The 24,784-nt window shown below is 44.7% G+C and overlaps 1 protein-coding gene across 2 annotated transcripts in view; it reads left to right on the plus strand.

The window, feature by feature from the left end:
• The window catches only part of LOC146183880 (uncharacterized), a 54,913-nt gene that overhangs the window by 22,654 nt on the left and 7,475 nt on the right, over positions 1 to 24,784 (plus strand). For both annotated transcript variants that reach the window (XM_084609212.1, XM_084609213.1), the window contains 3 exons: positions 6,718 to 6,870; positions 10,576 to 10,840; positions 16,278 to 16,438. In XM_084609212.1, the coding sequence (XP_084465338.1) occupies positions 6,718 to 6,870; positions 10,576 to 10,840; positions 16,278 to 16,438 (579 nt within the window). The remainder of the gene's footprint in view (positions 1 to 6,717; positions 6,871 to 10,575; positions 10,841 to 16,277; positions 16,439 to 24,784) is intronic.

Below are 24,784 nucleotides of genomic sequence, written 5' to 3' on the forward strand. Positions count from 1 at the left end.
TGACTAGTTCCTTTAGGGGAACCGAAACCACATCAATGTCCGCCTCCGCCTTACGCAGACGCTCAAGGCAGGTAGCGGCCTGATCATAAAAAGGGGAAGCAGAGCCCCATCGTGGCACGCAATGAGAATATGTGCTCTGTGCGAAAAGGCGGAGTCGAGTACTCAGAAAAAAAACGAAGTCAGGCTTCGAGTTAGAGGCATGTCCGAGTTCAATGCCACTTGGGTCCACCTGACGTGCAAGGCTGAGGCTTCGATGCCCAGGTCGGAGATGCCAAGGCCTCCCCTGTCCCTAGGCAGCTTCAGCAAAAGTCTTTTGACCTTGTCCGGAGCTCCACTCCACAAGAAACGGAAAAGGATCCGCTCCAGGTGAAGCTTCGTCCGCGCCGACAAATGTGTTACGCCGGCGGCATAGGTCAGCACCGAGAACAGGAGGGACCGCGTGATAGTGGCTCGAGCCGTGAGCGGACACAAGAGCTTCTCATACTCTCTTGCCCTCGATTCAATTTTCTCTTGAGCAGAAGACCAATTCCTATCTGAAAGGCCTTGTGAATTAAAGTGAAAACCAAGGAGGTGGACTTCAGCCTTCACGGAAAGACCACGAGCGGGCTGAGGACTGGATGGTGCGCACCCAAAATAGAGGGTGGCACTCTTCGACCTATTAACCTTAGCCCCACTCGCCTTACAGTACACCTCCATGACATCCAGAACGGAGGAGACAGAAGCCTCATCCGGGACGGCAATGGTTAGGTCATCTGCATAGGCAAAGATGGGAGCTGGTGGAGAACCTGGCGGGAGCGGAAAGCGAGCTATGCGACTGTCACGAGAGAGCCTTTGTAAAAGGGGTTCAAATGCGAGCACGTAGAGGGCTGGAGATAGGGGACATCCCTGCCTGACTCCACGGCCCACGTCGAAAACTTCGGAAGTGCGTCCTAGCACAGTGACGGCTGAAACTGGCCTGGTATATAGAGCTCTGACCATGCGCTGGAAATCAGTCTATACCAGCTTCCTCCACGACTTGGAATAAGTAGGAATGAAGTTTTCTCCTTTCGCTCGCTCGCTTCCGCGCACGTGCATACGTCTCGCGTTGCTTTGTCGCGCGGGCACACACTGGACGCCGCCGGCTGAGCTCGCTGCCTTCACGGTGTGCGCCGCGCGCGCTTCCTCTCGCACGAGCACGCGCCTTGACGCGCCCCCGCAGGCGTACCGCGACATGCCACCTGCATTCCGTCTTGATTGGGCAACCTGACGCGTATTTTCATGAAGGATACTTAATGATAGGCGGGAAACTTTTTATTCACGTCTGCACTGCAGAGCAGACAACAGACGGGGATGAGTAAATATTGATTGTGAATGCGTCCCACGTTAGCAAAAACGTAGGAAGTGTATCTCGAGGTAAGTCCGCTATGTAACTATATTGTCGTATATAATATGTTTAAAAACTGTAAAGTATCATCAGTACTGTGAAATAAAGTGGCCCGATTGTTGACTATCGTTTTGGCCTGTAGCATGCGATCTATATACGGATTTGTTTTTTGTTATTACGGCGTTACTAAAGAGGAAATCTTGCAGTAGAAGAATAAGTATATAGTCCGAAGGAGGTGTTTCTTCAAAGACAAGAACGCTAGCAATCTCATAAGCTCATGCGTACTCCGTGCGCTGCATGCGACAAAACCGGCTCACTGGCTCGGAAGGCAGGTGAAATCCAAGCTTGTACTACATAGTGTTTTATTTCGGTTCTTATTAAATGGTCGTGCTTCATTTATGATATTTGGTTTGCACTCACGAACCCTGTGACACGAATGGGGTGCTCCGTGCGAGTAGTGTCAGTCGAGCCATAGCTAGGATCACTTTTGTACTGCACTTCCGACATATCTTCGTTAATAATAATAATAATAATAATAATAATAATAATAATAATAATAATAATAATAATAATAATAATAATAATAATAATAATAAAAATAATAAAAATAATAAAAATAATAATAATAATAATAATAATAATAATAAAAATAATAAAAATAATAAAAATAAAAATAAAAATAATAATAAAAAAAATAATAAAAATAAAAATAAAAATAAAAATAAAAATAATTGGTTCACTTATTGGCCAATTTGCAAAAATCTGTAAAAGCGTCTCAGCGAGGCATGTTTTCCAACGCCACCCCCACCCCCGAAAAAAAAAAAAAGGCCTCGTTCCTAGATATATTCTTGGTCAATCTAAAAATGAAAAGGCAGCTGTGGACACTTAGGGCACTTTCACACATCAGTCTCGATCGCGGACGTCGCTTCTGTTGATTTGGTTGCTTTCAGAGCACTCACAAAGCAGGCAGAGAGCACAGAAAATCGGCAAAACTAGACACGCGGGGAGCGAAGAGCAGGATAATCGTCTGTCTTCCTCACATGCATGGTGTTAAACCACTGTACTTTTTTGATGCCTCTCCGAGCCGTGTTTGTCAACTGTCAACATTTCTGAGTTTACGAAGAAAGGGGAAATTTGTTCTTTTCGTGTCCAAAAAGAACGAGAGACTTCTCAGAACGCTGTCATGCGGTTGTAAAACAGGTCTTGCAGACACGCTTCCAAAGGAATCTGCAAAGTTTCACACGTGAGTCTCGTCTTTTGGTGCTTCGCCTACTATTGTGGCTTCCCATAACACAATGCTACTTGGTACATCCGTTTCGCATCAGCGGAAGCGTTTTTGTATCGCCAAATAACCGCCAAGCGCAACGCAATCGCCGCGCGTTCACAAGAAGCTAGCGGAGCGTCTGCTCCAGCGAAGCCCCATTGTTTCACATTTCGCCACCACAACAGGAATGCGGCGCTGCCGTCGCGCGCCGAAACTTGAGCTTGGGTTGCTCCCTATACTAAAAGTCTCTAATCGCACCTGTAAGGGTTCCACACACATGTCGGGCACGTGCCGTGCTGGAAAGGATCTCTCAAAGCCGTCACAACCTAGCTGCGACACAACAGTTGGCTCATATTAATCATCTGCTGGTTCGCAAAGATTACCAGAGCGTGCTGCTGATCAGTTGTCTGATGTTTAGCACAAGTTGTTGCGCGGAGCTTCTCGCAAAGGAAAAAAAAAAAAAAAAAAAAACGAGACGCGCGAATGCAGTCACGCGCCGATGGTGTCTGCCTGTCCCAAAGCGAGGCTGCACTCTATGAACAAATCGCAATCAACGCTAAACGCCACGGTTCACATACAAATGAGATATGAATAGTTAGTAACTAATTGAAATACGAAGTACAAGCCTTACCTCCCTTTTCTTCCTCTAATAAACGTGGTTCCAGGAAATAGTGACTGGGACTCTTTTGAGCGATGAAATAGAAGGAACCGCGTCATGGGTCAGCCCCACCTTTTTGACAAAGCCTGATAGAAATCGCATTAAGAATAAACTGCACGTAGTCAGTCACGAAAAAAATGTTTTGAGTAGAATTCGGTGAATTTGTCTTGTTTGTTGTTTTCGTTCGAGTCGCGTTTTTGCTGCCCTGCAACCCTGCCAGCGGTGCCCTCAGCGCTGCGCAACGCAGCGACCTCGACTGCCTTTCCGGAGCTGATTTTTTTTTATAAGATCCGCACTGGGAAGATGTCGAGGCACGCGAAGCAAGTTATTGCAAACATGTATGTTCAGAATAGAGCCCGTTTCCGCAGAAACCACTCGGCCACGAAACAAGCGCGTAGTGATACCCCTCCTTTTTTCTTTTTTTGCTTGCGGACTACTTCCGTAGCTTTCGCTGCGTTGCACCTGATGTATGAAACGGAGTATAATTTGTGTTTTCTACGTCCGCAACGCATGCAATATGAGGAACAGCGTACGCCGAAAGCTTGCTCCGTTGGCTCTGAATGCCTCCGGCTCCTCGACGTCACAACGAACGAAGAAACGAGGTTTCTCTCTCCACTTTCCTCCTCTGTAGCAGTCACGCGGGAGATTTGAATCGTGCGCTTGCAGTCTGCGATTGCGCAGGTGTATTCTGCTTTAAATACCTAGAGTATTGGCACATTTGAAAACCGTTGCAGTGTCAATTTAAGGAATAAACTTAAACATTACAAAAGCACGGCTTGCTTTGAAGAGTTTTCTGTACAATATTCTCCCATAGGAGTACCAGCCGTGTTCCTTCATCGACACCGTGTCGTTCTTTGTTACTCTGTCGCGTGCCATTGTGCTAGATTTTCTGAACGGCGACTAGCCCGCGTGATACATTCTGCAATTGAAGGCTGCCTCTCGCAGGAAGCCTTCATTCTGCATATGCAGCCTATCTGTATGTCTAGTTGCAATTTTGTAGGAAGGACGACCGGTGAAAACTATTCCTATCATTTCTTCATCGCTGAGGATGGCGAGAAAAGCCTGCAGCTGATAATAGCAGTTTGACAGCCTTGTTAGTTACCACCTTGCTGTTTTCTTGTGTGAGTGTGTGTGCTTGTGCATTTGTGTGTTCGTTAGAGAGATGGCCGTTGGGGGGGGGGGGGGCACAGCTTACATTTGATGGTCGAAAAGTCAAGTGAAGGTGAACAAAGATGCGGACTCTATCTGAGTGCATTCGTTTCGAGTCAGATACTGCACATTTCACCGCGTGATAGGTGCTTGACGTTGTTTAGCGATTCTGGTATATCCGCCGAAAGTCAATAGGTTCAAGTTAGAAACGAGTGACCCTCGGTCATTTTATCAGGAGAGTCTATTTTGAATACAATAGTTTTTGACAAATCGGTGTATGCATCTATTCGGGGAAGCAGTGGAAAATATTGCCGATACCCGTTTATATCCCTCCCACTCGGCAAATTTATTATTTCCTAAGAATGGCACTCGTTCAGAATTACATCTGTTGCTTTTACAGGATAAAATGACATTCGGTGGAAACGACATCAGGTATTGAATGACTTTGAGGAACCCATCAGCCTTCGATCAATGAGGAACTGTGTCATTTCGACACCAAAGACTTGATGAGAATATACACCCAAAATAAGCTACAAAAGTGCTGTAAGCATTAAATACTCCTGTGCGCCAATAAGTTTGTAAGAAGTCATTAAATTATATGAGACATGCCAAATTATCGCAAAAATAAATTGCCACTCTCGCTACCAGACGTACTCGTAGCAACCACATTTGGTGCGTGGGTGGCATCGGCCGTGCCTGCCGGAGGCCGTCCTCGCCAACGGTACGGTGGAAAATCTTCCTGAGGGTCTCTGAATTGTGACGAGTTCCTGGTTTAGGAGGGATAACCGCGATATACGCACGTTTCTGCTCACAGCCCACTAGCAGCAGTTGCCGGTGCGTCGCGGCTGATTTGGTTTCGTAGTCTAGTTCCGCTGCCGAAGCTTTGCTTAAACAATATCTTCTTTTATTACGAGACACTTCGGTTCAGAGAAAGGTAGTCCCACAAATATATTTACCGTAGCGCTGATCAATTCCAAAGTGCCGTCCGCTGTTGCTTGGATGCCGAAAAATCTAGGCGACGACCAGGGCGCAGCGTATCAGAGCCCTGTTGTCCACCGCACTCGCGGGCCAAACCTTTGTGGTGAATGCGTGGACCAAGCGCTACGAATTATTCACCAACTGTTACCTTTTTTGACGCGTAACATTACGCCGAGCAAACCATCCTGCGAAGACTATATGTGGCTTTTAGATGGTGATACTGGAATGCTGTATAATAGCGGTGTCGGATACTGCGTTTCCTATTTTATGTGTTGCTCTTTAAACGTCCTTAAGTGCGCACAGTGTACGTTGTTGGTATCGGCCAGCTCATGCGCTTTTCACACTCCGGTAACGACGCGCACTTTCCGTGTACCCTTCCGTAAATAAACGCCGGCAAAGCAGCTGAACTTGATAACGAATAGTCGTAATTAAGAGGTTTCTTATCAGGCAATCGAGACATGATTATTATTGTATTTAAAAGCTGTTTTTGTTCATAGCGCATTAATATTCGAAAGATATTGAAGCGTGGACTAAAATTTGTCTATGGTCCAGTTTTTATCCATCTCAATTGCCATCAGTTGTACAAAAAGTGTCAATTTTGGTCGAGCGTAGAAAAGAATCGCTATAAATTGAACAGATACTTTTCTCTGGGAGTGGCATTAAATTTTTCGTACGGCGTGGGTATTAGACTCGCTAGAAGTACACGGCACAAAAAGGGAACGGACCGTATTCTCCTGAACTACAAGCAGCTCATGCCTAAGCTTCCGAATGTAAGCTGCTAGCTCTTATTGCAATGAATTATTTCAAATACCAATAACACTGGGCTCCTATTGTCAAAACTTTTACATGCTAAACTTCTACCTCCACAGGGAATGTATTTTGAGTGAAGTGCCCGAGGTAGAGAGCATTACCAATTTCAACGCTAACGCATTCTCGCTCAAGCCTTCATTCAAACATCTGCTCATATCGCTAGTCTCAACTTCTCAAAACAGACTTAGAGTGAAACACAACGAAATAAGCCCAGTGACTTTCTGGGTAGGCAAGGAATGGCTTTTAACTCAATTTTCTTAGGTACAGCGGAACCCCAGGCGCGGGCAAAATACAGCTAAATGCAAAATACAGCGCCACAAAAAAAGTTCTTACAAATTACGATCCTCTGCTGTCGGAGGAATACAAGTAATAAATAAAGTGGCACGCAAGCACTTCTAGTCTCGCCTGCAGACGAGGCGGGCGGGATACCTCTCATTGTCCTAAAGGAGCAAGGAGACCCTGCGGCCAACTGGTTTGGGATTCATGCTTTCGCAGGTTGAAGACAAAGAAGCTGCAGTGTTCCTCGAGTACTTGGCTCGCAACACGACCGTTACGAGCCTCATGCTGCAGGGGAACTTCGTGAAGGCGAAAAATGGCCACGCCCTGGCACGCGTCACGCGGAACCATGTCGCCCTTAAACAGTTGGACGTAAGGAGCGCTACAGAATTGTCTTTTTTTGTGTGTGTTTGCTGCGTTAATCTGTACGTTTGACTGGGCATTGATAGGCACTCCTTGTCGTCAGTGATGCTTGGAAGGAGCATTCAATGCTCACTTTTCTAAACATGCGCGTTATAATAACAGCAGTCACTGAAATGTTACATGTGCATTTTGAGTAATACTTACAACGTGTTCGCTTTCCTCTTTTGTTATATCTCGCGTCCTCGAGTGTTACGCCGTCTTAGTGGCTGTGGAAAGCATATTAAGGAACCATATTAGAAGCTGTATTATATACTACTCACTGAACTTAATAGCAGCACTGCACCCCAAAAATGCGAGAGCCAATAATGAGCGATATCGTACACCATCTAACAGCGGATATACAGAGACATGTAATAGGTAAAGTTTTTCTCGGTTCCTAGCCACTAGGCAATCAGTAGGGAAGAGAAAGCTGAGGAAATATTTGTCTTTGATAAATGGAATAGCGAAAATAAACTGCCCGTCGCTGCACCCGCTCCAGTTCGGTAGCGAGTGTTTGATATTACGGATTGCAACATTCACGTGAGTATTGCATTATTACACCTCATAAGCAGTTAGCTTGACATCCTTTGTAGTATATTTTTGTAGTCGCCTAATGGAATTCTAATCTCTTGCTAGCTTTGGCGACTTAAAGTACCAAGTTTCCAAACTCGGGTCTGAAGTAAATGTCATTCTCGAAGATTTGCATCCTGTGACTCGATTTAGTTTATTTCTTTGTTGTGAGTACCCACATTCACTGGCTGCCATGTGCGTGTGACTGTCATGAGCACCTGGCTAATTCTGCCCAATTCCTGAATTCGAATTAACGTTTCGGGTGTCCCAGCAAGGTTTTAAATACGGTTATCCCCAGAACAGTGCGACCAATTCACAGCCGTTCAGAGTCGCCTTTGTTAACCTCCAGTATTTTTAGTTCACTAAATTCAATTAATTTGTAAAGAATAATTCGCTATTTTTTCATTTATTGGCTTCAGAGAAAAAGTGTCAATGCAAAAGTTGTACATTTCGAAAAACTGCTAGGTACGTTGTTTCCATCGAACTAGCGTTTATGTAAAGAGATATTTTTACCAACCGGAAACTACTCCTGATGCAATAAAAGAAATTGTGGGGGGCATGTTTGAACCTTGTGATAGAGCGAAAGCTTCAAGTGTTTCTTTAAAACCCGCTTTTTAATCCGCGGTTTTTTCCTAATTTTTATTTGAATTAGATTTTGGGGAAAGAGAGGAGTCTTATACTTTTGAGTGGACGCCGCGGAATTGTGGACACCTACACCTAACCAGGTCAAATTCATGTTTTTATACTTTTCTCCCTGTATATTGTACATTGGTTTATAAGAAGTAAGGCGCCATATCTGTCAAGGTCACTTGAAGGTGAAAACCGGCGCTACGATGAAGGCTCGTACCACCTGCCGTAGTGAAGCTTCCGCTTCAAAAAAAAAAAAACAACAAAAAAACAACTTCCTCCTGACTGCAGCGTCACTCTTAAAGCCTCGAGACGCATCCAGATAACGAAATTCGATTTTCTGGGTCATGCTCTGTATGATGAAGCTAGTTGTACGCACTTGGCGAATGATTTAAAATAACAGCTGGTCGAATGAAAGCATTTTTGAAGGCCTATAAATAGGGCGGTGTCGTCGCGTAATGCAAACAACGTATACCTACCCAATTTCAGAGGATATCTACGACTTTTGCATTGACACTTTTTCTCTCAATGCAATAATTAAAATAGCTAATTAGTCATTACTAATTAACTTTGATGAACAAAAAAACTACTGGTATTGCTGAAAGGTTTTCGGTAATTTACTCGATCAAAGGTTCTACTAAAGTCTAAAGACGTATATCGAAGTTAGTATGCCCTTTCTGATCAATAAATTCGGTCACTTCTATTAACTGCATGACCATTGACATTGCCTGCCGAAAGCCTTGATAACCGCTGTTAAAAAATCAAACGCTTTTCCCTTTTCTCTTTCCTTCAATGGTTTTTCTATTTAACCGACAAGGGTTAACCTAGTGCGGCTAACCATCCTCTGCTTCGCCGGTCTTCGGGCCTTTTGGATTGACTGCTTCCTGCGCGCTGACACCCGGCTGCACGGTGCTGCGTACACGTTATCGCCGGGGGCAACGAGCTTGTAGATAGCCCAGAAACCTCATGTGAATGCTCATAGTATGTTTAGGTACGACAAAATGTTTAATTTAACCATGCAGTTCTTTTTTGCATCCTTCTGACAGTCTGCATTGGCTGGAACCATGTCGTCAAACCAGTCAGCCGTCGATGCGTTTTTTTTTTTGTCAATTCCCTCTCTAACACTTTTCGTGTAGTTCTACTGTAAAACTAAATATATTACAAGCTCAAACTTTATTTTTTTTTTTCATTTTTCTTGCGCAAAGGGCGAAATCATGTCGACCGTGCTGGCTGAGAAGCATTATGAATATTAACCATTTAGCGTTGTGCGCAATATTTACTGCACAATATGGACGCGCGTGTTATGGCCAAGGCTATGTAAAATATAGTTTTACCTCACGTAAGCGTCCTGACTTCAAAGGACTATCAGGCGTTCAGCGGCGCTTGCCTGCGCTGGCGCGAAAGTGACTGTAAACTGCATCCGAATTAAAAAACAACAGTAGGCAGGCCGAGCAAGCAGGGATATAAAAAAAAATATCGTGATAAATTTCATCATTGACCTGTGCATTAGTTTCATAAAAGAAATAGTTCACTCACATGTCCACACGGACTTTCCCTTTGTGCAAAATATTTTTTTGAATGCGTAGACGTCAATTGCCACGTTAAGATATTTCTGAATGACCTGCGAAAATAACGCGGCAGCAGTGCAAAGGCGCAATATGTATAATTCCTGGGAAAACTTCAGGATCGTTCTCGGATTCCCATGGCTGCTGCCGGCGCTAAAAGGAGCTGGTGCATGAGGTACAGCATTTCCCCAAAATTCACAAGCGCTTTCTTCTCCCATAAAGAAACATGAACTCTTCATACACCTCCGAGAAAAACGGTGGCCTACCATGATGTGCACCTTAAGTAGAAAGCATAGTCTGTTCCTCCGCCAATAAACAGGGTCATTAGCTCTACTTCCTCGCAGAATATTTCGACAATACAGATGACACCTGCATCAATGCAGCGGTGATTTTTGAGTCAGCCGGCCTGCTTACACAAGCTGTAAGGAAGCTGTACGCATCGCGCGCCGATGCGTTCCGAAGGCTAGATATGACGGCTGTCCTTGTGGCGCCCCCTGTTAGGGAGAGCCGAACTACTCTATGTAAACGGTGTGTGCGGTTATCATTATGATGTACATCTGGTGTAGGCAGGACTTGCTCGCAAGTTTATCTAATAACCAGGTTTGGATCCATGGTGGCCAAGCCAACAGAATGTCCTAATTTAGTTTCAGATGCATCAAGCATGACCGGTTATCTAAATAAGAAATATGCATCGACCCGCCGCGGTGGCTCAGCGGTTACGGCGCTAGACTGCTAAGCCCAAGGACGCGGGATAGAATTTGTTGCGGCGGCCACTTTAGAACCCCAGGTGGTCGAAATTATCCGCTGTTCTGCATTACGACGTCACTCACAGCCTCAGTCACTTTGGGGCTTGAAGCCCCATAAACCGAAGGAAACCAAACCTCAAGCATCGTTTCTTTTCTTCCTGTGGCAGATCTGCGGCACCGACGAATACACTCCCTCCGCCGTGCTTCGGGCTGCGGTGCAGAGCGCCAGCCTTGAATCACTCTCGGTGCGCTTCTTCACTGTCAACCCTGACGATATCAGTACCATGGCGCTCGCCCTGACGATTCCCCCGCTTTCGGACACAATGACCTGCGCCACGGCGAGGCCCACCAGTCGCCTTGAAAGCCTTGCATTTTTTGGCTGCACCTCGTGCGAACCGAGTCTGCAGTATGCTTACGCCGGTCTGATCGGAGGCAAGTATTTCTCGTCTTTCTAGCCGCAGGACTTACGGAATGGCTCACGTAAAAAAAAAAAAAAACACGGAAAATTAATTGGAATGCTCTACATAGGACATACGTAGGCGACAAACAGCATATGTACGCAGTGTCCTAGTTTTTTTTTTGTATATTACATTTGGGTTACATCATATTTACAGAATGCCAACATGTCCCTAACATTTGCGCTCATGAAAAGGGGGCAAAACGAAACCTGAGAGCAACAAAGTTGACTGCAATTGTACTTTGTCAGCAATACCCTGAGCCTGCCGTAATGAATTCTTGATTATACTAAGCGTAAGCACTCTTCTGACAATGAAAAGAGGCTATGACAGATTGATCTAGGGACATATTGCGGACCTTCGGGTCAGTATTGCTTGCAAGGCACAGAACGTAGCAGCAGCAGCCCTCGTAAATTACAAGGAAGCCAGCTGGCAATGCACAATATGCACCTTGCTCCTGATCAAACGCGCACACCGTTTCGCATCAATTTACCTTTACACGGACTTTAGACTCTCTGATCATGCCGAGAACAAGTTAGCTTGTTCCTACATTTACCCTTCCTCGATCGAGCCGTCCAAGATATGCTCATCGTAAAGAAGCTACACTCTAAGCATGAATAAGCCTATGAGGGAGTAAGAAGGGAATAGCATTTCCTCTGGCACACTTTCTTGTAAGGCACGGTATTCCCTCCAAGCCCTAAGGTAGATTTTCAGCACTAACTGTATGGAATGCTATGTTTTGGCAACAGAAGCATATTCCCTTGTTAAATAAAATTTATTTGATGCAATTAGCAATGAAAGGAAGCTTGTAAGAACTGCGCAAGAATTTTTGACATTAGCAATTAGAGCACACAGAAACCTCATTTAAAATCCTCTCAATCCGCCTTTTGCGGGAGGATGTGGCGCCATCATGCTGGAAGCGGTGGGAAACACATTGGACGGCAGTGTAGCAGACGACACGAAAGCGCACCATGCGAAATGGCCACGCTAATGCAGGTAGAAAGCGAAAGCTCCCCCCCCCCCCCCCCCCCTTTTTTTGCCTTCGGGACAGAAAGTAGTAACAGTGATTGCAGTTTCATGTTCACGCAGTATGGGGGAATGTTTCAGCGTTTTCACAATCCACTCATAACGCATGCATATACTGTCTTCGTAATGTAAGATCGAGTAGCGCGGTCGCGGGCTGTGTTCGACGTGACAGAATGAGACTCTCTCAGCGTGCAGATTTACGACCGACTTAAATTTATTGTTAAAAAAGAGATCGAAAGGAGAGCGCGGAGGCAGAGAGAAAGAGAGAGAGAGAGAGAGGATTTCAAAGAGCAGAGCAGCCAGGGGTTTGTTGATGCTGCAGAGCTCAGCTAGGTGGAATCGTCTCCTATGACTGGAGCGGCGCATATGCGCGGGGCGTCTTGAGTTACCCAGCACAATGCGGTCACCGCTGCGCCGGCATGGTGCAATGGGCGTCTCTTCCTCCTCGCGTCATCTACAAGCGTGTAGCTATAGGATTTCATCTACGAAGCTCGGCAGCGAGACACTTATCCACACCCCCTGAACAGGGCATTGTCCCGGCCGGAATGCTCACCTGCAGGAAACGCGCGGCATTTTTCTGGCAATGGATGATTCAGTGCTGTAGCCGGTTTCTGCCCCCAGAGGCCAGAACGGATGTGGTCTCAGTGGTGAAAAGGTCCTCGATGCACATAGAATGGTCATTCTGTTGTGAAAGGATCCACAACCTTTCTGCCTCCGCGTTGATTTCTGCGGAATCAACGACTGCATGGTGACACATGCGCATCTCGTACACATCGGATGCGCATGTCGGTCAGGAATCAATGCTGTTCTACGTCCAAAGTGCTCCACTCCGCAAGTGAACGAACGGTTTCCGTGCCGTTGCAGACGTTTGGACGAGGACGAAGACTTTCAAGCTCCCTAACAAAGTGCAGCTGATTGCGTACACCGAAGGAACAAAATCCGAATGCTTTGGCGAGAACGAAGACGAGCTTGTAAGATAAAAACAAAAAAGTAACAATGTGCGTCTTGCAAGAGTGTCAAGTGCGTCATATCCTCTGAGTAGCAAAAACATAGATACTACAGGTAAGTATACATCTAAAGGAAATATACATGATGAAAAGTACCTACTGGAGTTAGCGCCCAGCCTGTAACGCACCAGTGATAGCTGCAAAGAGGATTTGTTTCGTGCGTGTTTGCTTTATGTGCGACGGGGCCTGATGGCGATGTATTTTGTCGTTTGTTTATGTGCGAAAGGGCAAGATAGCGCAGATATCACAGGCAGCTGTATGTGCTAGACCGTTATATTTAGCGTATTTTATCGAGACTGCCGCCTGATTAACAAGAAAAAAATACGGCGTTTGTTGTGATGCATCGCCGTTCGCGAGCCTGATGACCAGCTCAACCAGTCGGCTCGCGAACGGCGGCGCATCACTACAAAGACCGTATTTTTTTCTTGTTAATCAGGCTGCAGCCGCGATAAAACATACTAAATATTACGGTCTAGCGCACATATCCGCCTCCCGCTACCCGGCTCCTTCGCACATAAAGAAAACAAATGACAAAATACATCGCGATCAGGCCCTGTCGCACATAAACTAAACACGCACGTAGCAAATCCTCATTGCGGCTATCACTATTGGGTTACACGCTTGGTGCTAACTCCGGTAGGTACTTTTCATCATGCACATTTCCTTTAGATGCATACATACCTGTAACGAAGTGTTTTTCGCACAGTCGAGAGTACGCAGTCGGTTGCTAAGGTCGGCCATTCACATCTTGACGCTTGGTGGCCCTAATTCAAGCTTCACGTCGTTGCTGGTCGCGGCTCGCCGAAGAGAACCTGAAAAACCGCGTCTTGCACCCCGGCACGCTTCGAGAATAGCAACTGTACGCGGCAGATGTGGTTGGCATGGCTTTGCTAAGCCTGCGACGGTTACCGTGCCGCCAGCCCCCGTTCATTGGCGGCGACGAGAAACGCCGTCGACGCCGTCCAATATGTTTTCATCAGTCGCCGCTGGGACTTCGCGCATGCGCATAGAACTCGCATAAAATGCGGATTGCCAGAAATTCGCATTCTTCCACATGTCTAGTGATGAAAATCTGAAACAGGGCTCGGACTGCATGCCCTGACTTTATGAGTGCGCTAGTTTAGTCCCTTACAGGGTTATTCTTGCTTAGAGTTTACCGCCGACTCAAAAGCTCCTTCACAGGAAGATTTTGGCTCTGCCTGGTAATAGTTTTAGAAACACAGTTCCAATGGCCAGAATTTACGAGGCGACAGATATGTGACATGTACGGAGCCCGGAAGTTATTTGAGGCGGTTTTTAACTGTTCTAGGTTTTCTGTTGGTCAACAAGCTGTCCATGAGCCTTATATTGAGCTTTTTTTCCGTATATTTAAGCGTGGTGCACGTATTTATGCATTGTTTCTGCTTTCTTCGCTGTCATCAATGTTAGTCTCGTTCAGACTGCCTGCGCCAGCAAGGCATTTTGTGACAAAGGAAAGAGTAATAGTGAAAAATAAGGGCGGCCGAAGTCGTTGCATGTAGTTTTACTATACTATACCATTGCTATATACTTTTACCATTACTATATAATTCGCGCCATCGACATAGATAGGCCGGTTTCATTCGCTAATGTGATCCTATAGCAACTGTAATGGTACAGTGCACCAAAAGCTGCATATGGAGCATTCATTTGAGCAATCACCGTTGGAGGCTGTCGTAAACTTTCAAGCTTTCCATGAGCTCTTCAGCGATAAAACGCACGTGGGACCAGGAGCAGATGCTTAGCAGAATGGACAAGATGTGGCCCCCCAATATGGAGGAACGTGAAAGGAAAATCGATGAGGGAAAGGCAGGAGGATTTAAGTTGTCGCTGTCATTCTGAACCGGAGGAGTGCGAAAACGCGAGGAGGCTGGAATTCGTTGTTTTAATTATACAGCTCCCCGTATCCGCCCTATCCGCCCAGTCACCTCCACATTCCTCTCTCCCTTCCTCACAAGAGCGGTTTTTCGAACCTTTAACGAAAATATCTATATAATATCATCTGCTACAACAGCTACTGTCCGACCCATGGGATCCTAATGATAGGGAACGAACTTGATATCATTCCACTTGGCAAGCACGTGAACAGATTTTCGGCTACGACATATAAGATGCGCGATGTTTCCGCAAGCACGCACAAGTGAGGTGAACAATTTCGAGAGGGTATTCTTACTCCGCTAGCTAACTTTAAAAAAAGGAAACGTGTATCATATTCAGAAGTAAAAGAAACACCTACAAATTACATACTTGCGTTCTGTATTTGAATCGCAGCATTTAGTTTTATCATCAATTTTATACCTCTGTCACACTAGCAGATTTAAGGCTATTTGAATCGAATGTCCCTCGGGTAATTTCGGTACTACGCAGTAAAATATGTCATTCGCAAAGGTGGCAATTACGATCAAAGATAAAAAAAATATTGCACTTATTGCCCATAAAAGGCGTTTGAAATGATTGTGTAGCATTTTAAATTGATTAAAATATTTCTGTGCGATATATAAAACTAAAAGCGTTCTCTGGCTGTGCTGTAGCACTTTATCTATCAACATCCAAGCAAAGTGTGGTCACCAACAAATCTGGTAAATCAAAACAAGCAATATGGCTGACAAAACAGCGCAGATACATAGTACGGAGACGCACGGAGACGCGTATGACATGCAATTGACGTTCAAACGGTTAGGCGCTCAGTTACCATCTTTTAAATAGTTCCGGGAAGGAGCGGCCGCCAAGGAACACAGAACCCAAAATGATCGTCAGTCGCTGGCATGACTGGATCGCTGCTGTGACCGAGAGTAATGGCCTTCCACGAGAATCTGCTGTGCGAATAATTTTGAACCAAAATTAACGGTTTAAAACGAACAAATATAATTTTTAGCTTTCACTGTGCTCAGAATATTTTTTGTCGTTGCTTCTTTCTGCTGCGTATCTGGCGTCGAGATTGCACATTCGATTCGCGATCGAATGCGAATGAGTTAACCAAAGCCATTCGATGCCTAATGCCATTCGAACCTGATGACATTAAATTTTCTCGTGTAGCAGGCAAGTAATGTCGTTAAATGCTAGTTTCACTCGATTCAAATGGCATTAAATTTGATCGTGTGACAAGGGTATTAGGTTAGTTTAGAATGTTTCGTTGTTGTTTCATTTTACTGTCTCTCTCTACTTCGTCTAAAATTATCAGTTTCTTGGTATGTACGGGCTCGAGCTTTCTACCTTAGGCATCAGCAGCACAAATAAATAAATAAAACAAACCGCATGTTCATGGCATTTTCCTAGGCGAAATTCTGCAGCTTATGTCAATAGTATAGATCATCCCAAGCTGATACTTCATAGCTATGTGCGTGCGTCTCTGATTGCGCGCAGGCGTCCTGGTGAAGCTGACGCTCGACAACTGCTCCCTGAACGAGGCGTTCGCTAATCACGCTGTCTGCAGTCTGCGACGCGGCGGTCGTCTGCGTGTGCTGGACATTAGGAACAACAAGCTACCAGTCTGCTCCATCTTGTCCCTCGTCAAGGCACTTGAAGTGAGTAGGCTGCATCGTTCAGTGCTTCGAGGAGCGATCCTTAGTGCTTTCCTGCGTCTCTCATAATCTGAGTCGCTTTGGAACGTTAAACCCCGCAAACTAAACCAAACGTTGGTGCTTTCCTGATGGGTGGCTACGGTACACTATACAAAATATTTAAAAATAAGTTTTCGTAGGAACAAACGTCTACTAGCGCAGTTTTTGCCGTCCTTATAAAATACACGGTTTACGCGGAAATTGAGGCAGCATATAGATACAAGCTGCTTGTTTGCATATATCCTCCTATGCAATAGTGCGTAGGACACGCCTACCTATGAATCGTCATGTGGTGTTCCCTCAAACAGCCTATAATAATTTTTCATTCAATATCTCCACTCATGCTGTTTTGATTTCAAGCTCAACTATGTAACGATGACAGACGCCAACAACATGAGACAAGAAGAAACGTAGTAAATCGCTGCTGTTTTAATTGACTGTAAGGCTCAGTTAGCCTGCATCTAGAACCGAAATCAGAATGGTTGAAGTAATCAGCCGTAATGTCCGACCCATCTTTGCAAACGAGAAAACATACATTCAATATCTGGTGTGCATACTCGTTTACGTAGTGGTCCCACGGCGACTACCTACCATTTTCATTTAGGAGCTTGGTCTGGGCTCATAACTATCACGAAATAAACACAGCGAGAAGAAGCAGCACACAGGAAGAAGACACACGACGGGACTGGCGATGGCTACCAACTTTATTGCGTGTACAACCAAAGCACGTTTCATATCTGCCACAATGGACAACGTGGGCACAATCACCTCCTGCAAAGTGAATATTTTAATCTGGTACAATATCACTACACTTTCCTGATGGGGATACAATATCAGATAGGCGACAACGCACAGTGTGAAAGAAACTGCATCTACCCCCAAATCAGGACCAGGGACGTAAAGTAAAAAAACAAAAACAAAACAATAGACGCGGATGACAACAATCATAGGCATGACAATCTGATATTTAAATGAAAACAAAATAAAATAAATACAAAAATGGTGTGTATAATGAGTCTAAAACAACGCTTTCAGGCAAAAGGCCAGTCAGTTGCTAAAAAAATTAATAAAACACTCGTTGTCAGGCAAAAAGCCAGTGAATTGCTAAAAATTTAAAAAGTATGTAGAAAGTAAAGACAGCATCATTGTCAGGCAGATAGCCAGTAAACTGCTAAAAAACAAAACAAAACAAAAAACAGTAACCAACACCAAACCATTAAAATGGCTAAACAGCTAAAACCATTAACAGATGAAGCAAAGTCAGACGGGTGACAAAAAAAAATCACCTATGATCAAACCGCGCTTCCAATGCACCATAAAACACCTACACAAACAGGAAGAATTAAATGACAAAGACAGCACATGCAAACAAAAATGCCATACGCGTACACCGAAATGCCTAATCGAAGTTAAAACGCAGGATCCTAGCACTCTCCAAGAACGTCACTTCATTCTCCTGAAGTGAAATTGAAGGGGTGCTGATGCATGCGTCCGCAACCTTTTCAATGATAAAACCTTCAATAACCTCTCTTTTTACTTTGCTTCTTGCGGTCGCGAGAAATTTTGTGTGGGATAACAAAGGCCGACATTGATGGTCGGTTTGTTTAGTGCTGTGCCATGTGGCTCCCAGTCTTATTTTTTTAAGTTCAGGGCGTGTTCTACAGCTCTCGTTAAAACATCGCCCCTTCCGGCCAATGTAGATTTTGCCGCACGTTAGTGGGATCTGGTACACTACTCCTACTCGGCATTCGGTGTACTGCGTCACATGCTTTACGCCACAACTCGCCCTTCTCTGCCAGTTCACCATCGGGACTATTTTTTTCCAATTTATTAGGGGCAGAAAACACGTTACATTGCAGCCCACGTCCTCCCGCCATGAAAGTTGCAAACTTTCTGGAAGAAAACAGTCTAACTGTGTTGGAAGCCGGCAAAGAAGGTGGTTTTGTTGTAATGCTGATTTATGTTTTTCAAGAACAAGTGCGGGCGGCTGTACAGAAGAATTTCAAGTCTGTGAAGCCTCGCGAAGCAAGAAAAAAAAAAAAAAAAAGCGGCTGCGCTACGCCTGTTGTAAGAATGCAATCTCGAATCGCTTGTAAAAAAAAAAAAAGGGGGGGGGGACAAGGAAAAGTCTAAATGCCTGGAAATGTTTTTCACGGGCAAAACGCATAAGCCTGGATGCCCACTAAGGACCATAGTTTCGGAAAAAGGCACGTGGCAAGAACATCTTGGCTATTATCTGTGAACTAGCTGGCTGGATCTGATCCCTATCCAGTATGCAACTCGATCGAAGTGATAGACGACCTTATGAAAGGTTTGCAAGGGGCCGCGATGACATCTCCCAGTGACGTCGGGGACCTTTTTTACTCTAAACCCCATGAAGGCTTGTTCAAAGCCGTGCTCCAAAGGATAGATGAAATTGGCCCAATCGACCTTCAGAACTCTACCGGAATAAGCAAGGACAGGTTTTTAGGCCTTCTGGAGTTCTATCTGCATTCCACGGTTGTGTCGTACAACGAACAGGTGCTGCTACAAAAGTCGGGGATCTGCATTGATTCATCTGTCGCTCCAGTGCTCTCAGATATTTTTTTATGACAGCCATGGATAAGAATGTACAAGAAAGCCTAAATGATAAGTGCATTATAGACAGCTCGGCGGCTAGCACTATGCTTCAAACAATTTGTGACGTTAAGGTATTTAACATCTGTTCAGGTGGTCTGAACTTCACGTGGGAGATACCTAACGAAAACCGCATACAGTTTCTCGATCTTTTGCTTGTGTTTAATGGCGCCCGTGTGTGGTGCTCATACAATGCGAGATCGAAGAAAGGTTTGCTGCCTTGTGACAGCGCGCATTCGAAGCTGGTTAGGCGGGCAGTGGTCACCGGTACGCTTCGGGCTGCCCTCACTAGGAGATGCGAGCCCTTGGCTGAGTCTAGCCTTAATCGCCAGGTTAAAAGACTGCACTCGGCTGGCTATTCGCCATCTCTTATTTCAGGATTGTGCGAAGCACTTTTACAGAAGGTTAAGCAAAGTGAAAAGAAACCTAATGAAAAGAAATCGGTGGCTGTTGTTCTATACATACATAAACTGTCACATAATATCAAGAGTGATAACGGGAAGGCACGGTGTGAATGTTGTGTTTTCTGCCCCTAATAAATTGTAAAAAATAGTCCCGATGGTGAACCGGCAGAGAAGGGCGAGTTGTGACGTAAAACATGTGACGCAGTACACCGAATGCCGAGTAGTAGTAGTGTACCAGATCCCACTAACGTGCGCCAAAGTATTAATATTAAACTTTTTATGCACGATCGAAAAAAACTCTAAATATAATTGCATTTTATCTAAAAGGCCAGAAGCTTTTCAGTCTATAATGCGCCTAATTTTTGTTCTTTTTGTTTCTTATTAACACGGCGATACTAAATGACTATCCAAGATAGCCGCTAACATTACCGCATTTATGGAGAGTACAAAACACCGATAGGAAAGTTTTTTTCATACGCAGTAGATTTATCAAGAAACTCGAAAAGAATTACTCGTGCTCGCATTCGCTGGTATTATCGACACAAGCTGTTTAAAAATAAATCTTTGTATCGTGTATGTAAGGATAACAGTCATCGCGCAAACATTGTCAGAAATAGTGTGTGAGCGTACAGACCTGAGACCCATGCCTTAAACGCGCAAAAAGAGCTTGCACTGAGTCGCTTTGATATTGCACAGTAAGAGTGCAATCGTCTAATTTCCTTATATTGTGCATCCACAGATGTTGGGTCACTATGAGTGCCTGGGCCACCCGCGTAGCTGAAGTTTCAGTAATTTTGGCAGGTCTGCGTGCCCCAAAAACTATATTGCACTGAAAGATACATGGCCTCTACTTCTCCCTTCGTGTAATCTTACTGTACTTCAACCAGAACCAGAGCGTCTGGTAGGCTCTGAACAAAAAGAAAAACGGCAAATAAAGCCTGGGGTTAGTTTTGTTTTCCGAAATTTCTCAGCATATGCAATCCTCATACTATTCCAAAGAAAAGCACAATATATTGGGCACAATGAAAAAAAAAGCACGACAGAAGTATGTCTCGTCTACACAGAAAAATATATGGGATCAAAAAATACGGGGAAATTGTGGGTAAAAAATAACTCGCACCGAAAAAAATATAGGAACAAGAACAAAAGCTGAGTGGTGGCCAATAGCCGTTATATTCCCCTTTTAACAACACCTGACACAAAAACATTTCTGACATTGTTTGCGCGATCACTGTTATCCTTCCGTACACGATACAAAGATTTATTTTTGATCAGCTTGTGTCGGTAATACCAGCGAATGTGAGCAGAATATTAGAAGTACGTGTAGCTGCAGTTTAGGGTTCTTCACTGTATACAAAGGCATTTTGTTGCGAAAGCAATACTGCGACAGCCAAAGTGAGACCCCGGGTGGCCGCAGCTAGGCCGTGAAGAGGCGTAGCTACAGTCTCCTCATAAAAACAATCAGCCTACCGTGCCATTTGAATTCACGTTACCCCTATGCCACGGGCAGGAGCGGCCAATTCGAGTCGCTTCTTTCATATCGGAGGGTGATATCAGAATCAGCCTGCCAGAACCGTTTGCATTCTCGTTACCCCTCCGATAAGCAGGCACGTCCATACGGCTTGGTTGAAGCGTGACTTTATATGTGTGCTGGTAGCTTATGCTCTCGCGTCATACCCTTAAACGAGCTTAAGTGTCTCCAATAATGTAGCGCCCTACACTGATAGGGCGTGGTAGGGGAATAATGTAGCAGGCCGAAGAAGCTTCCGCCGTTGCTTTTGCAATTCAACTAGGGTTAACCAGAGCTAAACCACAGCTAATTGCTTTTAAAATAAATGCATAGCTTAAAAGAAATAACATCTAACGAGTTGCCGCATTAATATTACTACCATATTTTGATTATTGCGAGAAATTAAGTGTACTGTCTGCCGCAAAAAAAAAAGTGTTCCAGGCATTAAGAAAATATACCATAAAATATTTGCTCATCCTTCCGAGCCAGCTACAGTCTGAAATCTTTAATAAAATGTTATTAGTAGGCAGAATATCTGAGCCTTGGAAATAGCCATTATAGTACTGTTCCCGAAACCTAGAAAGCCGCCAGCCTCTCCTTATAGTTACAGGCCCATAAAAGCGTACGTGGTAAACTGTTTAAATGCCTGTGCAACTTCCTTTAAAACGGTTTAAGTTCTTCTAGGCCCAACTTTCTCGGGAAACTTTGTCCAATGAAACGGGATACCTTAAGGGTGTATCCTGTGCACAACGCTTCTTCGCGCAAAAACTAATTTCATACGCCAATTAATCCCCAAATATATCATGTATTCCGTTTATGGCGACGAACTCCGGCAGCATTCACATCTTTTCTAGTTAATAAAGTTCAGTTATTAAAGGCCCACTGTTCACCCTCCTATCGAAAATTTTCTTCCCCGGTGACTATGAGACTTCGCCCCCAAAACGCAAGGCCGCAAAATGTTTTTGAAAAGAGTAATTAATAACGCAGTTACAGCCACCGCAATCACCCAATTCTGTCGTGTCTCTCTCCTCCCGTTCCCTCGCAAAGATTTTTCACTCTCCTACCCGGTCGTCTAGCCTCAGCAAGCCAAATTACCCTTCCTTCTCCAAGTTTGGCGGGAGGTTGCGCCTGGTCTCTGCGTGCAAAAAAAAAAAAAAAAAAAAAAGACTCGGGAGCGCGCGCCGCTGCATTCAGACCGACCGTGGCGAGGGAAAAGCGCGCAGCAAGCGGTGGACACAATTAGTGGTGTACGCCCATCCTTCACCCGTCAGACAGCGAGACGGACCAGTGGTTGCGCTTGTGATGTGTGTGTTATCCGTGGGGCACCCAGGATAGCCCTCTGTGTTTTGTGGACCTCCTCGCGGTGCTTCCGTTCTTCGGCCCCTCTGACTCTGCGGACGTTTGCTCGCGCGTCCTCCCTCCCCCTCCCAACCATCCCCTACCCATTCCCCTGGATACCAATAGTGCCGCCGCTCGCTCAGGCTGGCATACATCGTTTCCAGTAACCCATCCCCCCTCATCATAGTTACCACCACCACGGACCAATGGATGTCGTTTGCCACTACGACATCATCCTTGCGGTTCGTAGAGAACGGGGAAGCTGGTTTGGGAAGGATGAGAGAGCTTTGATTTGTATTTTTGCTGCTTTGCGGCGCACGTGTCACTCTAGCATTTTGCACAATCTCCGATACCTGATCTAATCGCTGGGCTCCTTTGCTTAAAAGGTCATTCCCTGAACAGTGGGCCTTTAAGTAAACTCTCAGCGTGAGTAGAGGAAACGGATTTCAGTTTTCCGCACAGAAATCAGCCTCCATTCTCTTCTGACTTAAAGGAGGCCTATACCCCTGTCACAAGGACAATTTCGATCCTCATTGAACTCGATCTGCATTCACCTCAATGCAGATCGAGGTTGTCACACGGCAACTTTCAAGTGCAATCGAGCTCAAGCCTGCTTGATTTCAAGGCGCTTTCTCAAGCGCTCTTGAGATTTCAAGCACACTCGAAAGCTGTCGTCGACACACTCGTCATCAGTGAGCTCTAAAACGCACATGACGAAAAGTTCTCAATGCTCATTGAAAACACCCGTGTAGCACGAGGCGATTCAATCCTTCTTGAAGACGTCAATGCAGATCGAGTTCAATGAGGACCGAACGTGTTCGTGTGGCAGGGGTATACGATTCGATCCTAACCTGAACATAAACGAACCATACTACCCGCTTACAGTGATCCCAAATTTTTAGCCATTGATTTTGAAAACAAACTAATACCTTTATATCATCTAAACCCCGTCAAGAATAAAACTCCACCGATAACTGAACGTGCCTAAACCCTCGCGAAACACGGAGGGTTCGACAGGAAGTGACTTTTACAGTATATCGCTCTATTGTACGGTAAACCTAAGCTAATGAAAATATAAAGTGTGTGTAAGCGAGACCGTCATGCCTTAAACGCTTGGTCCAGTAAAAAATCCTGGTTTGCATTTCCTAACTTGCACATATAGAACGTCACATAAACAGCGTTTACATAGGAACAGATGAACCGCGCATGGCAGAGAGGAAAAAAATACTTGTGTGCGTTAGTACTAAAACTAAGATCAAAACACCTCTGTTGCCTCATTAACGCTACGTGCTCATCCAAAACACTGTTCAACAAGAAACCCCTCCCGACCAGGTCTTTAGTACTGCATTTTGAAGACAAATGTCAAGAGTTAAGAACTTTGGATACCTTACCTCGTATTGTCCCCTTCACTGCCCCTTTGATGCAGCCTTCGTGCTACGTGTGACTACACATTAACATGCAGATAAATGAAGGGGAAATGAGGTTTCTCGTTATAATACATGAAGGAAAGAAATCTACAGCTGGCGAGGCGAAAAAAAAAAAGCAAACACCGCAAGAACACGTCCTATAAGAATATGCCTAAGTCTGAGATAAAAATATGCGAGTTACATGGAAATCTGCACAGATGGCTCAAAAACAACGAACGTCAGAAATACAGAAGAAAACAGAAAAAAAGTCAAGCGAATTGGGTATCAATGTTTAGTGCTGAACGTTTCGCAGTGTGTATATATACAGCTGTAGGCCAAATAATAAATGAGGAGGTATATATCAGTGTAATCTACACTGCTTCTCGGAGCCTACTAGCAGCGTTAGTCAAAGAACCCGGTCCAGCCCTTAGTAGTAAACTTGTACACAACAGAAAAAGTCGCAAGAACATCGATTGTGCTGGTTCCAGAGTCATGTCGGGATAGATGTCAAGGAAAACGCTGATGCACTTTCGGCGCAATCCTGGACTACTGAAATAAAAAAATAACATTCCCGATACAAATCATGTTACAAATTGTAATAGAGGGCCTAGGACAAAGACTTAATTTCGGGAAGCCACGATGAGGAAAGTGGAAGATCTGCAAGCACCAGAAGCGTTCTACTGAAGTAAACTTATGCCGCATTATCGCTAGACGCAAATACATCTTTTACTCATAAGTTTTTAATGACAAGGGACGACAAACTTCTTTGTGAAAAATGTGTAGTCGAGGTTACGGCAAATTAATATTATATTCACGCACAAAACTTGAAAATTTAAAAAACTAGTTCAATTAATTTTACAATTAATTAATCCCTTTTCACCCAATGTTGCTTTTAGTGAACGAGCACTTTTTGACTTGACCCATGCATTTAGATTTTCAATGAAAGCAGACGTCTTAAATAATATACAGGAGAAAAAAGAATAGTGCAATAAATACCCGCAACGAATTTCTGAACCTCGGGTTCGTCACATGATAA

Source organism: Amblyomma maculatum, chromosome 7 (assembly GCF_055883805.1).
Source record: "Amblyomma maculatum isolate TAMU_Amacu chromosome 7, ASM5588380v1, whole genome shotgun sequence".
In the NCBI taxonomy this organism is placed as follows: Eukaryota; Metazoa; Arthropoda; class Arachnida; order Ixodida; family Ixodidae; genus Amblyomma; species Amblyomma maculatum.